The 17,385-nt window shown below is 38.4% G+C and overlaps 1 protein-coding gene across 1 annotated transcript in view; it reads left to right on the top strand.

Annotated features, from left to right (window-relative positions):
* Window positions 1-17,385, top strand: part of LOC110122727 (serine/threonine-protein kinase Nek10-like) — a 39,008-nt gene that overhangs the window by 16,383 nt on the left and 5,240 nt on the right. Inside the window, exons 2-4 of the mRNA XM_020870286.2 lie at window positions 6,712-6,820; window positions 9,530-9,582; window positions 9,665-9,720. Coding sequence (XP_020725945.1) covers window positions 6,712-6,820; window positions 9,530-9,582; window positions 9,665-9,720 — 218 coding nt within the window. The remainder of the gene's footprint in view (window positions 1-6,711; window positions 6,821-9,529; window positions 9,583-9,664; window positions 9,721-17,385) is intronic.

Below are 17,385 nucleotides of genomic sequence, written 5' to 3' on the forward strand. Positions count from 1 at the left end.
TATTATTACTTTCACAAATTATTTTCTATTTTTTTTAAGTCTGTCTACTGACTTACTTAAATGTCTGATTGTGATTTTTCTCTTTCCTATAGGTTGTTGCTTCTTTTACATTTAGAGAAGACTTTTAAAATTTTCTTTTAGAGTAAATTTAGTACTGCTGTATTCTTTTAGCTTTTGCTTGTCTGAGAAATTCTTTATCCCTGCGTCTATTCTAAATTATAATCTTGCTGGGTAGAATATCCTAGGTTGCAGATTTTTCCCTTTCAGGACTTTGAATATATCTTGCTACTCCTAGCCTGCAACATCTCTGTGGAGAAATCAGCTGAGAGTCTTATGGGGATTTATGTGTAGTTAACTCTTTGTTTTTTTCTTGGTGCCTTTAAAATCCTCTCCTTAACTTTTGCCATTTTAATTATAGATTTGTTTGGGTTCACCTGTCTGGGACTCTCTATGCTTCCTGTACCTAGATGTCTGATTCCTTCTTTAGGTTGGGAAGTTTTCAGCCATAATCTTCAAATATATTTTCTCTTCCTGTTTTTCTTTCTTCTTCTTCTGAAATGCCTATTATGCATAGATTGGCATACTTTATACTATTCCAAAGTTCTTGTATGTTGCTTTCTCTTTTTTCATCTTTCTTTTTGATATTCTGATTGGCTGATTTCCATTATTCTGTCTTCCAGATCACTTACTTGTTCTGCCTTATTCAATTTTCCATTTATTACCTTTAGTTCAGTTTTCATCTCAGCAAACAATTTCCTAATTTTTCTTGGTTTCTGTTCATAGTTTATAGTTTCTTTTTATAGTAACCTGCATTTCTACTGATAGGTTTTATTCATCCCTTCAGTATTTTTATTACCTCCTTTTTAAACTCAGTCTATTAGAATGAAGAGGTCTGTTTCATTGTTTGTTCATCCAGATGAATTCTCTCAATCATTTACTTGGGAGTGGTTCCTCTGCTTCTTCATTTACTTGTATTTCTCTAACTCTATGAGTTTAGGAGAAACAGTTATCTACTGTGGTTTTGGAGGGCTATTTTTATGTGGGAGAGTTCCTGTGTAGCATGCGTGGGTTTAATATTTTTGGTGCAGAGGCTTTCTTTAGTATGGGTACCTGCACCTCTTTCCTCAGTGTGTGCTGACCATTAGGTAGGCAGTGAGACTGGCATTGTGATGAATACTATTCATTGTGATGAATAGAGTACAGAGGGCCTCATCTTTGCTCTGTCATTGTCACTGCCCTGTCAGGGACAGGGTCTACTCCCTAGTTTTTGAAGCAAAAGCCCCAGATTCATACCTGAGCTGCAGTATGAGGTAGGTGAGATTGGAGCCCTCATGTTTGGAGAGAAATTACTGAGTGTTCTTCAGCAGGAGCTGTCTATCCAGGTGTGTGGTTGGTGGCGTCACCTGTCACCTGTTGTGTGGGCTCATAAAGAACAATATTGTTGGCACTGCCCTCATCCCCACCTCAACTCTGGGAATGCAGGCATTTGGCTCTGGTATCTCTCAGACACTGCATTCACAAAGCCACCAGTGCAGATCCGTAGGTACTAATCCGCTGAAGTCAGGCACCAGGTGAAGGGGTTTCCCCTGGTGAGGGAACCTTCGCCTACCGGCGAAGGGGTTTCCCCTGGTGAGGGAGCCTTCACCTACCGGCGAAGGGGTTTCCCCTGGTGAGGGAGCCTTCACCTACTGGCGAAGGGGTTTCCCTCTTCCTCTTCCACAGCTCTGTCCCAGTTGTGCAGACCCTGTGCTGCTTCCTTAATCATTTTCTTTCATCTTAGCTGGTCATGTGGTGATCCTTCCTACAATTTTGGCTGTCTGGGACCTTCTGTCAGTGTTCAGCAGGTATTTTTTGAAAGTTGTGCCACATGTAGATATATTTTTGATGCAGTTGTAGGAGGAAGTGAAACCCACTTCCTATTCTGCCACCTTAATTGGATGTCAGATGGACATCCAATTTTGTCAGTTCAGAAAGAGGTTTCTTATGCATTCTTCCAAATAGAAGCATACATGCCAATGATGGGAGGTACACCTGCCAGCCAAATGTTCATAAGTTTAGAGAGGCTCCCCACCCAGTGCTGGTCTGAGCCACTTCACAGCCTCAGCCAGCCCAAGAGGCCATCAGTTTGAAGGTTCTGTTGTATCACCCATATTTCTACCTACTGGGTGAGCATTCACTTTGCCATGTAGTGTGTCCAGAATTGATCCCATCACCTTCTTTCTTCTTTTGTCCACATCAAATATTACTGGAAGCATCTGTTTTCCTTCTGTTTTGTCTCTAAACCTTGGGTCACCCTCAACTGTTCCACCTTATCTCTTGCATCCCCTAAATCATTAACACCTGGGGAATCTTCATAGTGTAGGTGGTTTTGCTTGGCCTTTGGTGATACCCCGTGGGTTCTAGCCCCAGTTCTGCCAGTTACTACCTATGCTCTTTGAGCAAATTACTTCCCAAACTCCTCATCCATGAAATGGAGATAATGCCCAAGTTACAGGGTAGTTGTAGGAACCAAATAGAATATTGACTATATCTAGAATGTAGTAAGTACTGAATCAGTGGCCACAGGTGGTGGCGGTGTTGTGATTAAGTAGGAATATTTGGTCTTCCTCCTCCTCTTGGTTTCCACCTTATCCAAGCTTTATATCTCTTGCAGTAGAGTCACACTTCCTTGCTGATCAACTTGTTTTCCAGTCAATTTTGCCAGACTTGCCAATGTTTCTAAACATCTGTTTCCAGTTTCCTGCTTCACTGTCTAACTCTGGGTCCAACCCAGGACTGCATTGTTTGTAGGAGCCTCCTCCTGATCTGCCTGTGTTCACCCTGAGTTCACAGCCCTACTCAAGCTATTATATACATTGCATCCAGGGTGATCTTTTCAAAATAGAAATCTGACCAGAAATTGTCCAAGGGGCTTTTAGTATTAAAATGTCAAAATCCTTACCAATGGTGTTCACAGTCCTGTCTGGCCCAAGCCTTGCCTCTCTCTCCACCCTCACCTCACACCACTCTTGGTCTGTACACTGGCCACAGTGCTCAGCTACCATGCCACTTCCTCCCAAGTTTGTACACTCTTTCTTCTGCCTGTAATGTTCTTTCTACTCCATCCTTTATTCACTCCTACTCTTTATTTCAGCTCTCAGCACAAGAGTCATTCTTTCAGGAAAGCCTTCCCTAAGTTAAATCTGTTACCTCTCAGAACCAGAGGCCTGGCCTTCAGTATGTTTGCACATTTGCAATTTTACAAATATGCATTTGTAATATATACTTCACAGTCATAATTCTCCTTAATGAGTCAGTAAGCTCCAATAATACAATATTTAGCCAATATTGATTGTTTTCATTGCTTGGATCTGTGCGTGGCACACAGTAGTTGATTTAAAAAACCATTACTCCCTGAGGGCTTCCCTGGCTATCTAGTGGTTAAGACTCAGTGCTTTCAATGCAGGAGGCATGGGTTTGATTCCTGGTTGGGAAACTAAAATTCTGCATGCTGTGCTGCACAGCCAAAAATAATTTTGTTTTTTTTTTAAATTTTAAAAATAAAAAAAAAAGAATACTCCTTGAATTAATTAATAGCACTTATTTTCCTCTCTTCATCCTAAATCCACAGTGCCTCCATAATAAGGACTAATGTCATAGTCCTTTATCACTTGCCATTAATATGCCCAGCCTTTGCCCTCAAGCTCCTCTCACCTGGAATGATCACTTGGCTTCCTTGCATCCAACCCAAATCCAGCCTTTGTGGTTCAGCTTTAGTGTTTCTTCTCCAGAGCTTCTGAAAACCATACTGGTCTTCACAAGGCATCTTTGTTTGCGTAAACTTAGGTCTCACCACCCCATTTCATACTTCATTATTTAATGCATTGCCCTGTTGTTTTATGAACATTAGCCTATTTTCCCAGTTCACTTGCAAGTCCCATAAAGGCCAGATGAATTCTGTGTCCTCTATGTTGCCCTGCATGGTGCTAACAAGCTGGGCAGATCTTCATTGCATGTGAATTGAAAGGTTTACATCTCTGACTTGCAAAACCTTCTCACATCACAACATAGTAAGGAGCAAAAAAAGATTTGCTGAAAGAGTATAGTATACGTCAAAATACTAAACTCCAAAAAGAAGTTCTGGAAAGTTTCTAGAATAAAAGTAAATGTATCTGGGGCTCAAACACAAGCCTAAGGAATTTTAGTCCTTGGCTTCTTCCATGGGCCCATCCTTTTGAGAATTCACAGTTCTTAGGCTGAAGGAGACAGTCTGACACAGGCACTGGAAAGCTGAAATACTTTCTTCAAGGTTTAAATCAATGATAAAGACATTTCAGTCATCTTAAAATGACGCTCTCGACCTCTACAGGCCACAATTCACATATGCTACTGTGCAGCTTTAAGCACCTTTCTCCTGTGAAATCTTTAGGATTCCAAAGTATTTATTTAATAATTAAGTTGTCTTAAATAAGCTTTCTAAGAAATATTTGGGGTGAAAATTTAAGGCAGCCAAATTACTCCTATGCTCAGCCATATGAAAAACAATCCCATCTGAAGTCACTTGGAAGGTAATACCAGGAAATAATTTTCAGCACTACAAGACATATCAAGATGTTCAGTTGAAGTAATCTACTAGCTTGAATAAAGGAACTACAGAATGCTTAAGACTATCTGCATTGCCTCCTAACAGCACTGATGAGAAATTTATTAAGTGAGTAACCACCAAATCTTCATTACACTGTTATAACAGATGGGTTATTAATTTTATCAGTTGTCACTAAAGTAGGGAAAATAAATTTCTAAGATTGTAAAAGGATGATTCACATGTTTTTCTAAAATGTAGCATTTATTGGCAATATAGAAACTGGAAAACTCAAAAATGATTTGTATTTATAAATATCCAATGCACATTGATGGAATAATTATCAGTTGTTAGTACAACATGTTTATATTAAGATATAAAAGGCAAGGGACTCTTGAGTCCCTTGCACTGCAGGGAGATCAAACCAGTCAATCCTGAAGGAAATCCAATCTTGAATATGCATCGGAAAGGCTGTTGCTGAAGCTGAAGCTCCAATGCTTTGGTCACCTGATGCGAAGAGCCAACTCATTTGAAAAGACCCTGATGTTGGGAAACATTGAAGGCAAAAGGAGAAGGATTTGGCAGAGGGTGAGATGGTGATATAACACCATTGGCTTAATGGACATGAATCTGAGCAAACTTGGAAACAGTGGAGGACAGAGGAGCCTGGCTTGCTATAGTCCGTGGGTCACAAAGAGTCAGACATGACTCAGTGACTGAACAGCACCACCACCACAATAAAATGCAAAATGCATACAGTGAAGTACATGTACAGCTCCATGAACTTTTACATATATATTCACCCATGTGACAACCAACCACATTAATACATAGAACATTTCCAGTCAAGAAGAAAGCTCCTGCCCACCTTTCCCAGTCAGTGCTACCACCTGCTGCAAGGTACTTATTGTCCTGATCTCTGTCACCATTGGTTAGATTTTTTTGGCTGTGAAAATATGTGTAAGTGAAGATATACATTGTATATCCTTTTGTGTCTGGCTTCTTTTCTCAACACTTATCCATCTTGCTGTGCATATTCATAGCATGTTCTTTTTCATGTTTGGCAAAATTCCATTGGATAAGCACACCACAATATATTTATCTGTCCTCTGTCCATGGACATTGAGGTTTTTCCAGTATTTTATTATTATGAATAAATATGCTATGAATATTCTTGTACATGTCTTTTGATGAACAGAGGTACTCAATTCTCTTGTGTGAGTATAGCCAAGACTGGGATTGTTGGCTCAAGAGTGGACCTATATGTGAACTGCCAAAATACTTTCTCAAGTGATTTAACAGTGATATATTTTAATTCAATTTTAATTAATTAATTTATTTATTTATTTAATAATTTAATTTTATTAATTTATTTTATTTAACTCAATTTAATTTAATTCTTTAATTTAAAAGAGTTTGTGAATACAAGGTAAATACTATTGCATAGTCTAAGTTGTGCCTTTTGTTTCTGGTTTAATTAATATGAATCAATATGTTAAAAATACATTGTTTTACATAGGCACAAAAAGTTGACCAGCTCAAGTGCTGGTTGGAATTAAAGGTGAAATGATATTGAAAGTTTCATTTAAAAAGTTCAGTTTTACAAAGGGGTATTAAATAATTGGAACTGTAAGTTCTGACATTTAGTGAATTACTCTTCCCTTTACAGTGTTGGGAATTAATGTTTGGAGATGAAAATTAATGGTAATTTAGGAAAATGTGTTAAGAAACATGTTTGCTTTGATCAAACACGAAGGCATTGTTCAAAGCATATACATGAAAAGGGATGATTTGAGCTAAAAATAATATTTTGTCAAATGATTGTAGCTTTTACCTCCCATGCCTGATAAAAATAACATTCTGATATCCCAGGCCCATACCATTGTTTTTCTATCTATTTTTATTTTGTTCTCATAAAGCTATAGAGTATTTTTTTCATGTGACCAGGAATTGTCTGCTTTGCTTTCACTGTAATTTGCCTGCCCCTAATTTATAAGTTCTTTTGAAAGGAAGAAGGTGGGTCTTTACCTGTAGACAGGGATTGAAAACTGAAGAGCACTAACTTTTCTAAGCAGAGACACACACAGAGGTTTCATGTCATGTGACTCTGAATGTGAAATAAGAGGTAATTTTGCTTTTTTCTGTTCCAGTTATCTCAAGGATCTCCAGAACCAATTGAACCCAACTTTTTCACAGCAGATTACCACTTATTGCATCATTCATTGGGTGGAAACAGCCTGTCCTCAAATGACCCAACAGGTAACAATCTTCAACACAGGAAATCTGGCTTTCATGGAGAAATTGGTTGTTTGGATCAACAGCTGTCCTTAAAAGATTATATTCGACTTAAAATGATAAGAGAGTTTATTTTGATTATCTGCAGTGATAGTTGGAAGGGACATACAGTAGGAATCTAGAAATTCCCTCAGAGTTATTTTACCCACTTGTGACAGCTTCCTGCATCATTTATTAATACCATACGCAAACAGAATCTGTGTGGGTAAATTGAATTTTTTTTATTTCTTCATATCTGATGATGGGAAATCAAATGCCCAAAAGCATTCAGGGACATAAAAAGCAGATATGAAGAGTTTGATTAAAACAGAAAATTTGAAACTCACCTGAAGAATCCAAATCATACGCATTTGATGTGTGTGTGTGTGTGTGTGTGTGTGTGTGTGTGTGTGTGTGAAAATTTCATGTAGGGAGGCAATATGACAGGGATTAAAAGCACGTATTCTCTAAACCTGGGTGCCTACATCCATATCTCAGCTAAACCACTCAGTAACTGACCTTGAGAAAATTATTTGACTTCACTGAATCCCAAGATTTTTGCCTATAAAATGGGAATAGAAATAGTGCCTACATTTTAGGATTATAGTCAAGGATCAGTGTAACTATATAAAAGTATGCTTAGCCAGTATGTAGGGACTCAGCATAAGGACCTTCTTGTGATATTTGACCCCCAGAAGAGATCTTCAAGCTACTCTGAGGTTACAGAATTCCTAAGTAATTTTTGAATCCCTGTAAACTATAGTTACATCTCTCAGTGAAGCTTTTATGGTTAAATGAAGACTTTCCATCTCCTCAGCCAAGAAGAATCTTCAAGTCTACTGTGCTTTTGTTGTTGCCTAATTTAGGCAAATCATGTCATGTATTAATTATCAAACTTTCCCTAAGTCTTGGACTCCTGGGATAAAGCTAATCTGGGTCGGTAGAATTTCATTTAAAATAGTCCCTGAGAAATCTATAAGATCAAAATAAACTGTTATCTAAAGTCATTTGCTTTTATTTATTTTTAATTGAACTACAGTTTATTTATAATATTGCATTATTTTCAGGGATATGGCAAAGTGGTGTATATATATATATATATATATATATATATATATACTTCTTTTTTGAACTCAGATTCTCTTCCTTTTCCATTAAAATTTATTACAAGATACTGAATATCCCAGTGTTATACAGTAAATCATTATTATTCATTTTTTTTATATAGTAGCATGTATGGGAGCTTTCCTGTTAGCTCAAGAATCCTTAAGAATCTGCCTGCAGTGCAGGAGACCCGGGTTCAATCCCTGGGTCAGGAAGATCACCTGGAGAAGGAAATGGCAACCCACTCCAGTATCTTGCCTGGAAAATCCCATGGACAGAGGAGCCTGGCAGGCTGCAGTTCATGGGTCGCAAAGAGTCAGGCGTGACTAGTGACTAACACTGGGTCACTATGTATCTATTAATCCCATATGCCTAATATATCTCCCCCTCTTTCCCCTTTGGTAACCATAGGTTTGTTTTCTATGTCTATGAGTCTGTTTCTGTTTTGTAAATAAGTTCGTTTGTATCATTTTTTAGATTCCACATATAAGTGATATATAAAATTTGTGTGTATATATATACATATATATATATATATACACACACACACACACAATGGAATATTACTTATAAAGAGGAATAAAATATTGCCATTTACAGCAACATGGATGGACCTAGAGATGATCATACTAAGTGAAGTCATCTGCTTTTACAAGCATCCTCCAGGGCAGGTTGGTCAGTCACAGGCCAGACTTCTTACCACAGCAGACCTGCTGAGTGAGGAGCTCTGCTGAAAATCTCTCAGTGACCTGAGAGGGAGTTGATAGGCTCTTCCAGAAGCTGGACGCCTCACCCCAGAGCAGACCAGCTGTGTCCCTTGTCATGGCAGAAGGGGCAAAAGCAAAGAGAGCAGAAGCAAGGAGCACTTTGGGCAATGCCTTTAAGCTGGACTTGAAAAGCAAGTGGCCAGGACTCATATCTTCATGCATCCTATTAATCTTCACTCACTTTTCTCTCTCCTAAGTGGCAGGGGGACTCCCAGGCCTCCACATGAGTAAGTGTGGATTGACTGGAGTGGAAACTGGTCAACATTATTTTGGGTAGTGTTGGGTTGGGTCAATGTGCTGGTGTATCTACTCTTGCCAAACCTCAAAAGAATTATTGTCCTCCAATTTCAAATGTATTTTCCTTCTGGCAACCATAGGATATGGTCAGATCTTTGATGTAGTTCACTGGCTATTTCTGCCTTCCTCTTGAGAATTTATTCTCTTTCTAGAACATATCTACTCTTTTTGCTTATGGATTAGAGAGAGTTTTCTTAATTTTTTTTTGTTTTTGCTTATCTGGAGATTTATGCTTAGAATCACTCTTCACCTGTCCTTAACACACACACACACACACACACACACACACACACACACACCCCTAACTTAATTGGCCAATTTATACCATGAGCAATTCCTGTAAATCTTGTGTATTATTTTCTGATCACCACCCTAAAAGTCAAGATAATTTGGAATGTGTTTGTAAGTACTCATTTTCATCACTAAGATACTGACCTGTTTTCATTGCACGTGAGTTCTAATTGCCAGTACAACTGAAGAAAGCATAAGCCAAATGTCAGACTTTTCATAATTCATCTGTTTCCAGGTCTACCCTCTAGCTTTGATTTGGAGGAGGGGATAACATATGAACAGATGCAGGTGAGGTTTTTGCACTGCCTCTGAATGGTTTTATTTTGTTGCTTTTAATTCAATACTAACCTAATTTTTTTTTCAACTTTAGACTGTGATTGAAGAAGTCCTAGAGGAAAGTGGCTATTACAATTTTACTTCTAACAGGTGAGATCTAGAAATGTGAAAATTCAACATAGACCATTGGATTTAATTTCTCTATCCTTGATTCCAGAGGTTCCACCCCCTCGCACCCTTTCTTTTAAACAGTTTTGTGAAATAGCTTGGCTCAGACAACCGTGGATAGAATGTATGTTCCCCATCTTTTGTATGGGTGCAACTGCTGTATTCTTAGTTGAAAAAGAGTGATAGCTTAGTAGTAATTTACTCCCATAAAAAATGAACATAATGAAATGGAAAAGTATTTCTACATTAAAAAAAAAACTAAACATCTGTCCCATATTGGAAAACCATAAACTCAAATTTCCATAACTAAAACCTACCCATTATTTGTATAGAAGGCAAGGGGGGAAATCCACCTAAACAAAGAATCACTTCTAGTGAATTAAAGATATGTTTGTGGGAGAAGGATTTGTTGTTATGTGTTCCCTTTTGCTTACCCTAGATAAGAAACTTTTACTGGGGCTATGTGTTATCTTCTATAATAATCATCATTGGTGCTCTAAAAATGTACTCTATTTTATCAATTTCATTCAATTCTGGATTTCTGCAAATTTACTGTTGGGCACAGTTTGGGGCAAAAAGATTTGAGTACAATTAGTTTATTTGAGAGGCAATCCCAAGAAACTCTGCTAGGGGGTTGAAGAAATAATTCAATAAAGCCTTCATTTTCAAGCAAGTTACCACTGTGGTATGTGGAGCTTGATCACACTGTGGGAATCTGAGAGCCAGTGGAAAATATGTGCTTCAGTTCTCCCGCTCGTAGACTGAGGAAGCTGAGCTGCTGTTTATTTCTAATTTCTGTTAGTCATTTTTTGAGTACTTCTTCCCCAGGAGATGTTAGTTACCTGGCATTTCTGGCCTTCTGTAAAGGTGGACACAGCAGATTCTAGAGGCCAGAGGAATCCTCAGGAAATGAAATTCAGGTGTTGGGGATTGGGCACAAGGTTGGCATGTTTGAAGTACTTTGAATGTGGGGATATGGACACTGATTTTGTCTGCTGTACATGAGCTGTCCAGTCATAACAGAATCACCACAGTGGACCATGAGTAACCACTTACATGTCCTATATGAAAACAACTGCTTTAGGAGGCATGGTTCTATGGAGTTTATTTTCCCTAACTAGCCCTTTCTACCTGAATGAACTGCCTTCCTGTCTAGCTGATGAAGGTATCTGGTGACCACTATTTAAATTATTCTAGAAATCTTCCCTAAAGATAACTGTTAGCCATGGAAAGAGAAAGAGGTCTCAAGAACATCCTATCAAGATCATTATATGGAAATTAGATTCATTTTTGAGGTTAGTTCAGTCTCCAACCTTTTTTCCCTCCCTGTTTCAATGAATTGCTCTTATGAATCACAGATAAAGTTATTCAACTGCTTGCTCTTTTGGCTTGACAAGATATTTCCAAAATACTATCTTTGGATGTTTAGTTTTGTTATGATTTGTAACTGCAGAGAAATGATGAGTTATTTTTATTTACCAAAGGTATATTGTTGATAGGAATCACCATATTCATAATCACTCACCTCCTCCCATCTCAGAGGGATTTTGAATTTTCTTTCTTTCCTCTTGATCTGAGTACACCCAGCCTTCCATGGATAATACAAATGTTTCTGTTCTTTACTCTTGGCAGCTTTTTATTTCAAGTGCCCTTGGCTTGTTATGGGGCAAAAGTTATACTAATCACTTTTTTAATCTGCATTTTCTCAAAGACTCAGGATCAAGGGCAATGAATACTTCAAACTTATGCAGGAAGTCAACTAAATATAATGAAAAACCAGGTGTGTCAGGAACTTCGGAAAGCTCTTACAAGAGCTCTTATGTTTTTCTTTTTTTAGAATAATTTCAGTCTCATTTTGAAATTTATTTTTATCCTTTTCAATTCTACTATTATTAAGTTTATTTTTTTTCTTATGAAAACATTTATTATAACTATTTTATTTTATTTTATTTTTTCCATTTATTTTTATTAGTTGGAGGCTAATTACTTTACATCATTGCAGTGGTTTTTGTCATACATTGAAATGAATTAGCCATGGATTTACATGTATTCCCCATCCCAGTCCCCCCACCCACCTCCCTCTCCACCCGATCCCTCTGGGTCTTCCCAGTGCACCAGGCCTGAGCATTTGTCTCATGCATCCAACCTGGGCTGGTGATCTGTTTCACCCTAGATAATATACATGTTTCAATGCTGTTCTCTTGAAACATCCCACCCTCGCCTTCTCCCACAGTCCACAAGTCTGTCCTATACATCTGAGTCTCTTTTTCTGTTTTGCATATAAGGTTATCGTTACCATCTTTCTAAATTCCATATATATATGTTAGTATACTGTAATGGTCTTTATCTTTCTGGCTTACTTCGCTCTGTATAATGGGCTCCAGTTTCATCCATCTCATTAGAACTGATTCAAATGAATTCTTTTTAATGGCTGAGTAATATTCCATGGTGTATATGTACCACAGCTTCCTCATCCATTCGTCTGCTGATGGGCATCTAGGTTGCTTCCATGTCCTGGCTATTATAAACAGTGCTGAGATGAACGTTGGAGTGCACATGTCTCTTTCAGATCTGATTTCCTCGGTGTGTATGCCCAGAAGTGGGATTGCTGGGTCATATGGCAGCTCTATTTCCAGCTTTTTAAGAAATCTCCACACTGTTTTCCATAGTGGCTGTACTAATTTGCATTCCCACCAACAGTGTAAGAGGGTTCCCTTTTCTCCACACCCTCTCCAGCATTTATTGCTTGTAGACTTTTGGATAGCAGCCATCCTGACTGGCGTGTAATGGTACCTCATTGTGGTTTTGATTTGCATTTCTCTGATAATGAGTGATGTTGAGCATCTTTTCATGTGTTTTTTTGCCATCTGTATGTCTTCCTTGGAGAAATGTCTGTTTAGTTCTTTGGCCCATTTTTTGTTTGGGTCATTTATTTTTCTGGAGTTGAGCTGGAAAATCAAACATTGGGACTTTCCTGGTGATCCAGTGGTTGAGAATCTGCCTACCTATGCAGGGAACCCAGGTTCAGTCCCTGGTTTGGGAAGACTCCCCATGCCACAGGGCAACTAAGCCTGCCTGCCACAACTACTGAAGCCCGCATGCCCTAGAGCCTGTGTTCTGCAACCAGAGAAGCCGCAATGAGAATACTGCACATGGCAACTAGAGAGTAGCCCCCGCTCACCACAACTAGAGAACGCCTGTGTGTAGCAATGAAGACCCACACAGTCAATAAATAAATATTTTTTTAAAAAATCAAGCATTACTTCTACTTCTAAAGACATATTCCTGTACTAAAATTGCAGATTTTCTTCTTATGGTAGATAGGTAATAAGATGCTGTGCTGTATTTAGTCACTCACTTGTGTCCGACTCTTTGAGACTCCATGGACTGTAGCCCACCAGGCTTCTCTGTCCATGAGGATTCTCCAGGCAGGAATAGTGGTGTGAATTTCAACTCCCTCCTCCAGGGGATCTTCCCAACCCAGGGATTGAACCCAGGTCTCCCACGTTGCAGGTGGATTCTTTACCATCTGAGCCACCAGGGAAGCCCAAGAATACTGGAGTGGGTAGCCTATCCCTTCTCCAGGGGATCTTCCTGACCCAGGAATTGAACTAGAGTCTCCTGCATTGCAGGCAGATTCTTTACCAGGTGAGCTACCAGGGAAGTCCAGATATTAAAATACCTGATAACAAAAGTGAAAAGTTATTTATGGTTATTTTTTGGAATTGTGGCTAGAATACGAACATACACATGATTTAAACAATCAAGTTAAAGCGATATATGGTGGAAATGGCATCAAATTTTCTCAAAAACGCTCCAAATTAAAATGAATCATATATAGCTTTTATTATGTTGAGGTATGTTCCTTCTATTCCTGCTTTCTGGAGAGTTTTAATCATAAATGGATGTTGAATTTTGTCAAAGGCTTTTTCTGCATCTATTGAGATAATCATATGGTTTTTATCTTTCAATTTGTTAATGTGGTGTATTACATTGATTGATTTGCAGATATTAAAGAATCCTTGCATTCCTGAGATAAAGCCCACTTGGTTATGATGTATGATCTTTTTAATATGTTGTTGGATTCTGTTTGCTAGAATTTTGTTAAGGATTTTTGCATCTATGTTCATCAGTGATATTGGCCTGTATTCTTTTTTTGTGGCATCTTTGTCTGGTTTTGGAATTAGGGTGATGGTGGCCTCATAGAATGAGTTTGGAAGTTTACCATCTTCTGCAATTTTCTGGAAGAGTTTGAGTAAGATAGGTGTTAGCTCTTCTCTAAATTTTTGGTAGAATTCAGCTGTGAAGCCATCTGGTCCTGGGCTTTTGTTTGCTGGAAGATTTCTGATTACAGTTTCGATTTCCTTGCTTGTGATGGTTTTGTTAAGATCTTCTATTTCTTCCTGGTTCAGTTTTGGAAAGTTATACTTCTCTAAGAACTTGTCCATTTCTTCCAAGTTGTCCATTTTATTGGCATAGAGCTGCTGGTAGTAGTCTCTTATGATCCTTTGTATTTCAGTGTTGTCTGTTGTGATCTCTCCATTTTCGTTTCTAATTTTGTTAATTTGGTTCTTCTCCCTTTGTTTCTTAATGAGTCTTGCTAACGGTTTGTCAATTTTGTTTATTTTTTCAAACAAAACCAGCTTTTAGCTTTGTTAATTTTTGCTATGGTCTCTTTAGTTTCTTTTGCATTTATTTCTGCCCTAATTTTTAAGATTTCTTTCCTTCTACTAACCCTGGGGTTCTTCATTTCTTCCTCCTCTAGTTGCTTTAGGTGTAGAGTTAGGTTATTTATTTGACTTTTTTCTTGTTTCTTGAGGTAGGCCTGTAATGCTATGAATCTTCCCCTTAGCACTGCTTTTACAGTGTCCCATAGGTTTTGGGTTGTTGTGTTTTCATTTTCATTCATTTCTACGCATATTTTGATTTCTCTTTTGATTTCTTCTGTGATTTGTTGGTTATTCAGAAGCGTGTTGTTTAGCCTCCATATGTTTGAATTTTTAATAATTTTTTTCCTGTAATTGAGATCTAATCTTACTGCACTGTGGTCAGAAAAGATGACTGGAATGATTTCAATCTTTTTGAATTTACCAAGACTATATTTTATGGCCCTAGGATGTGACTATTTTCCAAAAGTAAGGTTCCTTTTCACCTCTTAGAAATGTGTAGCTTTGATAGACATGCTGATGGGTGTGGAAAATGGTACCCCTTACATTTGGTTGGATTGCAATCTTGTAATGAGTATGTTGACACTTGTGATGATTTTTCAACTGGTTCTGAAAATTGATATCTGCCATGATGACGCATTTATTTTTCTGGGTGCAAACAACAGGGAATACCGGATCCTGGTTAGAGACTGCACTTCAAAAGTTCATTCCCTGTTTAAATATGCCAGGCAACTAAGCCCTCCAACACTAAGCCCCATAGCAGACTGAATGGATTTGAAGGAAGGCATGAATACTAATCACAATAGATTACCCGCTCCCCATAAAAAGCTTGTTACAATGAAAAACAGTCAATGAAATGAAATGAAATTTTAACAAATACAAGCAACTCAAACCAAAGAAAGACATCCACTTAGAAATCTGTATAACCATAATACTCCCTTTTCAGTTTCTAATAGCAGTGATAGAATATATAATTGGGTGAAGGAGTTTTCAAGCTTTACTAGTAAAAATAACCCTGAATTGTGCTTAATGCCATTACTTGTTTACTGATATTCCCAATTAATTTCCAAGAAATAAGTCAGGCTCCACATGGAAAGACCTAATACTTCATAAACTGAAAATGCTCATAATTCCAAATATGAATCAAATTAGCTGTGGCAGTCATGATTTTTCCATAGTCAAAGGGTGAGAGTGAAAGTTGCTCAGTTGTGTCCGACTGCAACCCCATGAACTATACAGTCTGTGGAACCAGGCCAGAATACTCAAGTGGGTAGCCTTTCCCTTTTCCAGGGGATCTTCCCAACCCAGGGATCCAACCAAAGGTCTCCTGCACTGCAGGCAGATTCTTTACCAGCTGAGCCACAAGGGAAGCCCAAGAATACTGGAGTGGGTAGCCTATCCCTTCTCTAGCAGATCTTCCCAACCCAGGAATTGAACTGGGGTCTTGGATTCTTTACCAACTATCAGGGAAACCCTGACTCAAAGGGTAGTGGGTGCTAAATATCACAGAACATGTAGAGTTAATTAGAATCAATACTTAGAATCAATAGAGTCTGTTTTCCCAAATAGATTTTGTAAATATGCAATATTATTAAAGATGACAATAGATGTTCCCTGAATAAAGTTTCATGACCACATATATTTGGGGAATCCTGAATGTACATTTTTCTGTTTGGGGAGAATGTTGATACACATGACTATATTGAAGACTTTGAGATATACTATAGCAAAGAAGTCTGTTTATCTTGTTTACCCTAGTGATTCTTCATATTTTACCTGGAACATAAGATAGCCTTCCTTAGAATGTGGTTTGAAAAATGAAACATTGTTTTAACTACTCCACCAGTATCTACTCAGATCTGCTCTTGTTATCATCATCTTAATCTTCATCACAGTCACCATTGCAAAATGTTAAGTGATCTTGATTAATCACCATGCAGAGAGAATTACAACATAAGTGTTGTATTATTCAAGTTTACAACTTAAGGCTACCAGTCAAACCTATACATATGTCTACAAAGCATCAAGGCAGCAATTAAAGCACTAAGCCAAGATATGTCACATATCAGCTTATATTACAGGGTTCATGTTTAGTTAGAAATAGAGAGGTGCCATTCTCGAACTGAAAGTCTCAGGAGAAGGCCATCATCTAGCTACTAGCTCTCTTTGGAGGAAATACATAGAAGTGTTTAAATAATGGTGAGGCTTCTTGGGCAGGGGGTAGGAAAAATGTCTCTGGCACAGCATGCTGCATTAGTTAAAGAAAGAGGTAACAGAAACAGCAACAGGGAGCCCTAACCCAAATGAGGGATTTGGGGAGGGGAAGTAGGACTGAGTTGAGAGTGCAATGAAAATAAAATAAAGTAAAAACAAACTGGGCCAGCCTTGAAAAGTGAAAGTGAAAAGTGTTAGTCGCTCAGTCATGTCCAACTCTTTGCAACCCCATGGACTGTAGCCCACCAGGCTCCTCTGTCCATGAAATTCTCCAGGCAAGAATACTGGAGTGGGTAGCCATTCCCTTCTCCAGGGGATCTTCCCAACCCAGGGATTGAACCTGGGTCTCCTGCATTGCAGGCAGATTCTTTATCATCTGAGCCACCAGGGAAACCTAGGAAAGCCCTAGGAGGGCTCTATTTGTGGTCATTTGCAGAGTTGTATGATTAAACATATTTTTGTTGTTCAGTCACTCAGTTGTGTCCAACTCTTTGTGACCCATGGACTGCAGCATGCCAGGCTTCCCTGTCCTTCACCATCTCCTGGAGTTTGCTCAAATTCACGTCCACTGAATTGGTGATGCCATCCAACCATCTCATCTGCTGTTGTCCCCTTCTCATCTTGCCTTCAATCTTTCCTAGTATCAGGGTTTTTCCAATGAGTTGGCTCTTTGCATCAGGTGACCAAAGTATTGGAGCTTCAACTTCAGCATCAGTCCTTCCAATGAATATTCAGGGTTGATTTCCTTTAAGGACTGACTAGTTTG

This window comes from Odocoileus virginianus, unplaced genomic scaffold, assembly GCF_023699985.2.
Source record: "Odocoileus virginianus isolate 20LAN1187 ecotype Illinois unplaced genomic scaffold, Ovbor_1.2 Unplaced_Scaffold_17, whole genome shotgun sequence".
NCBI lineage: Eukaryota > Metazoa > Chordata > Mammalia > Artiodactyla > Cervidae > Odocoileus > Odocoileus virginianus.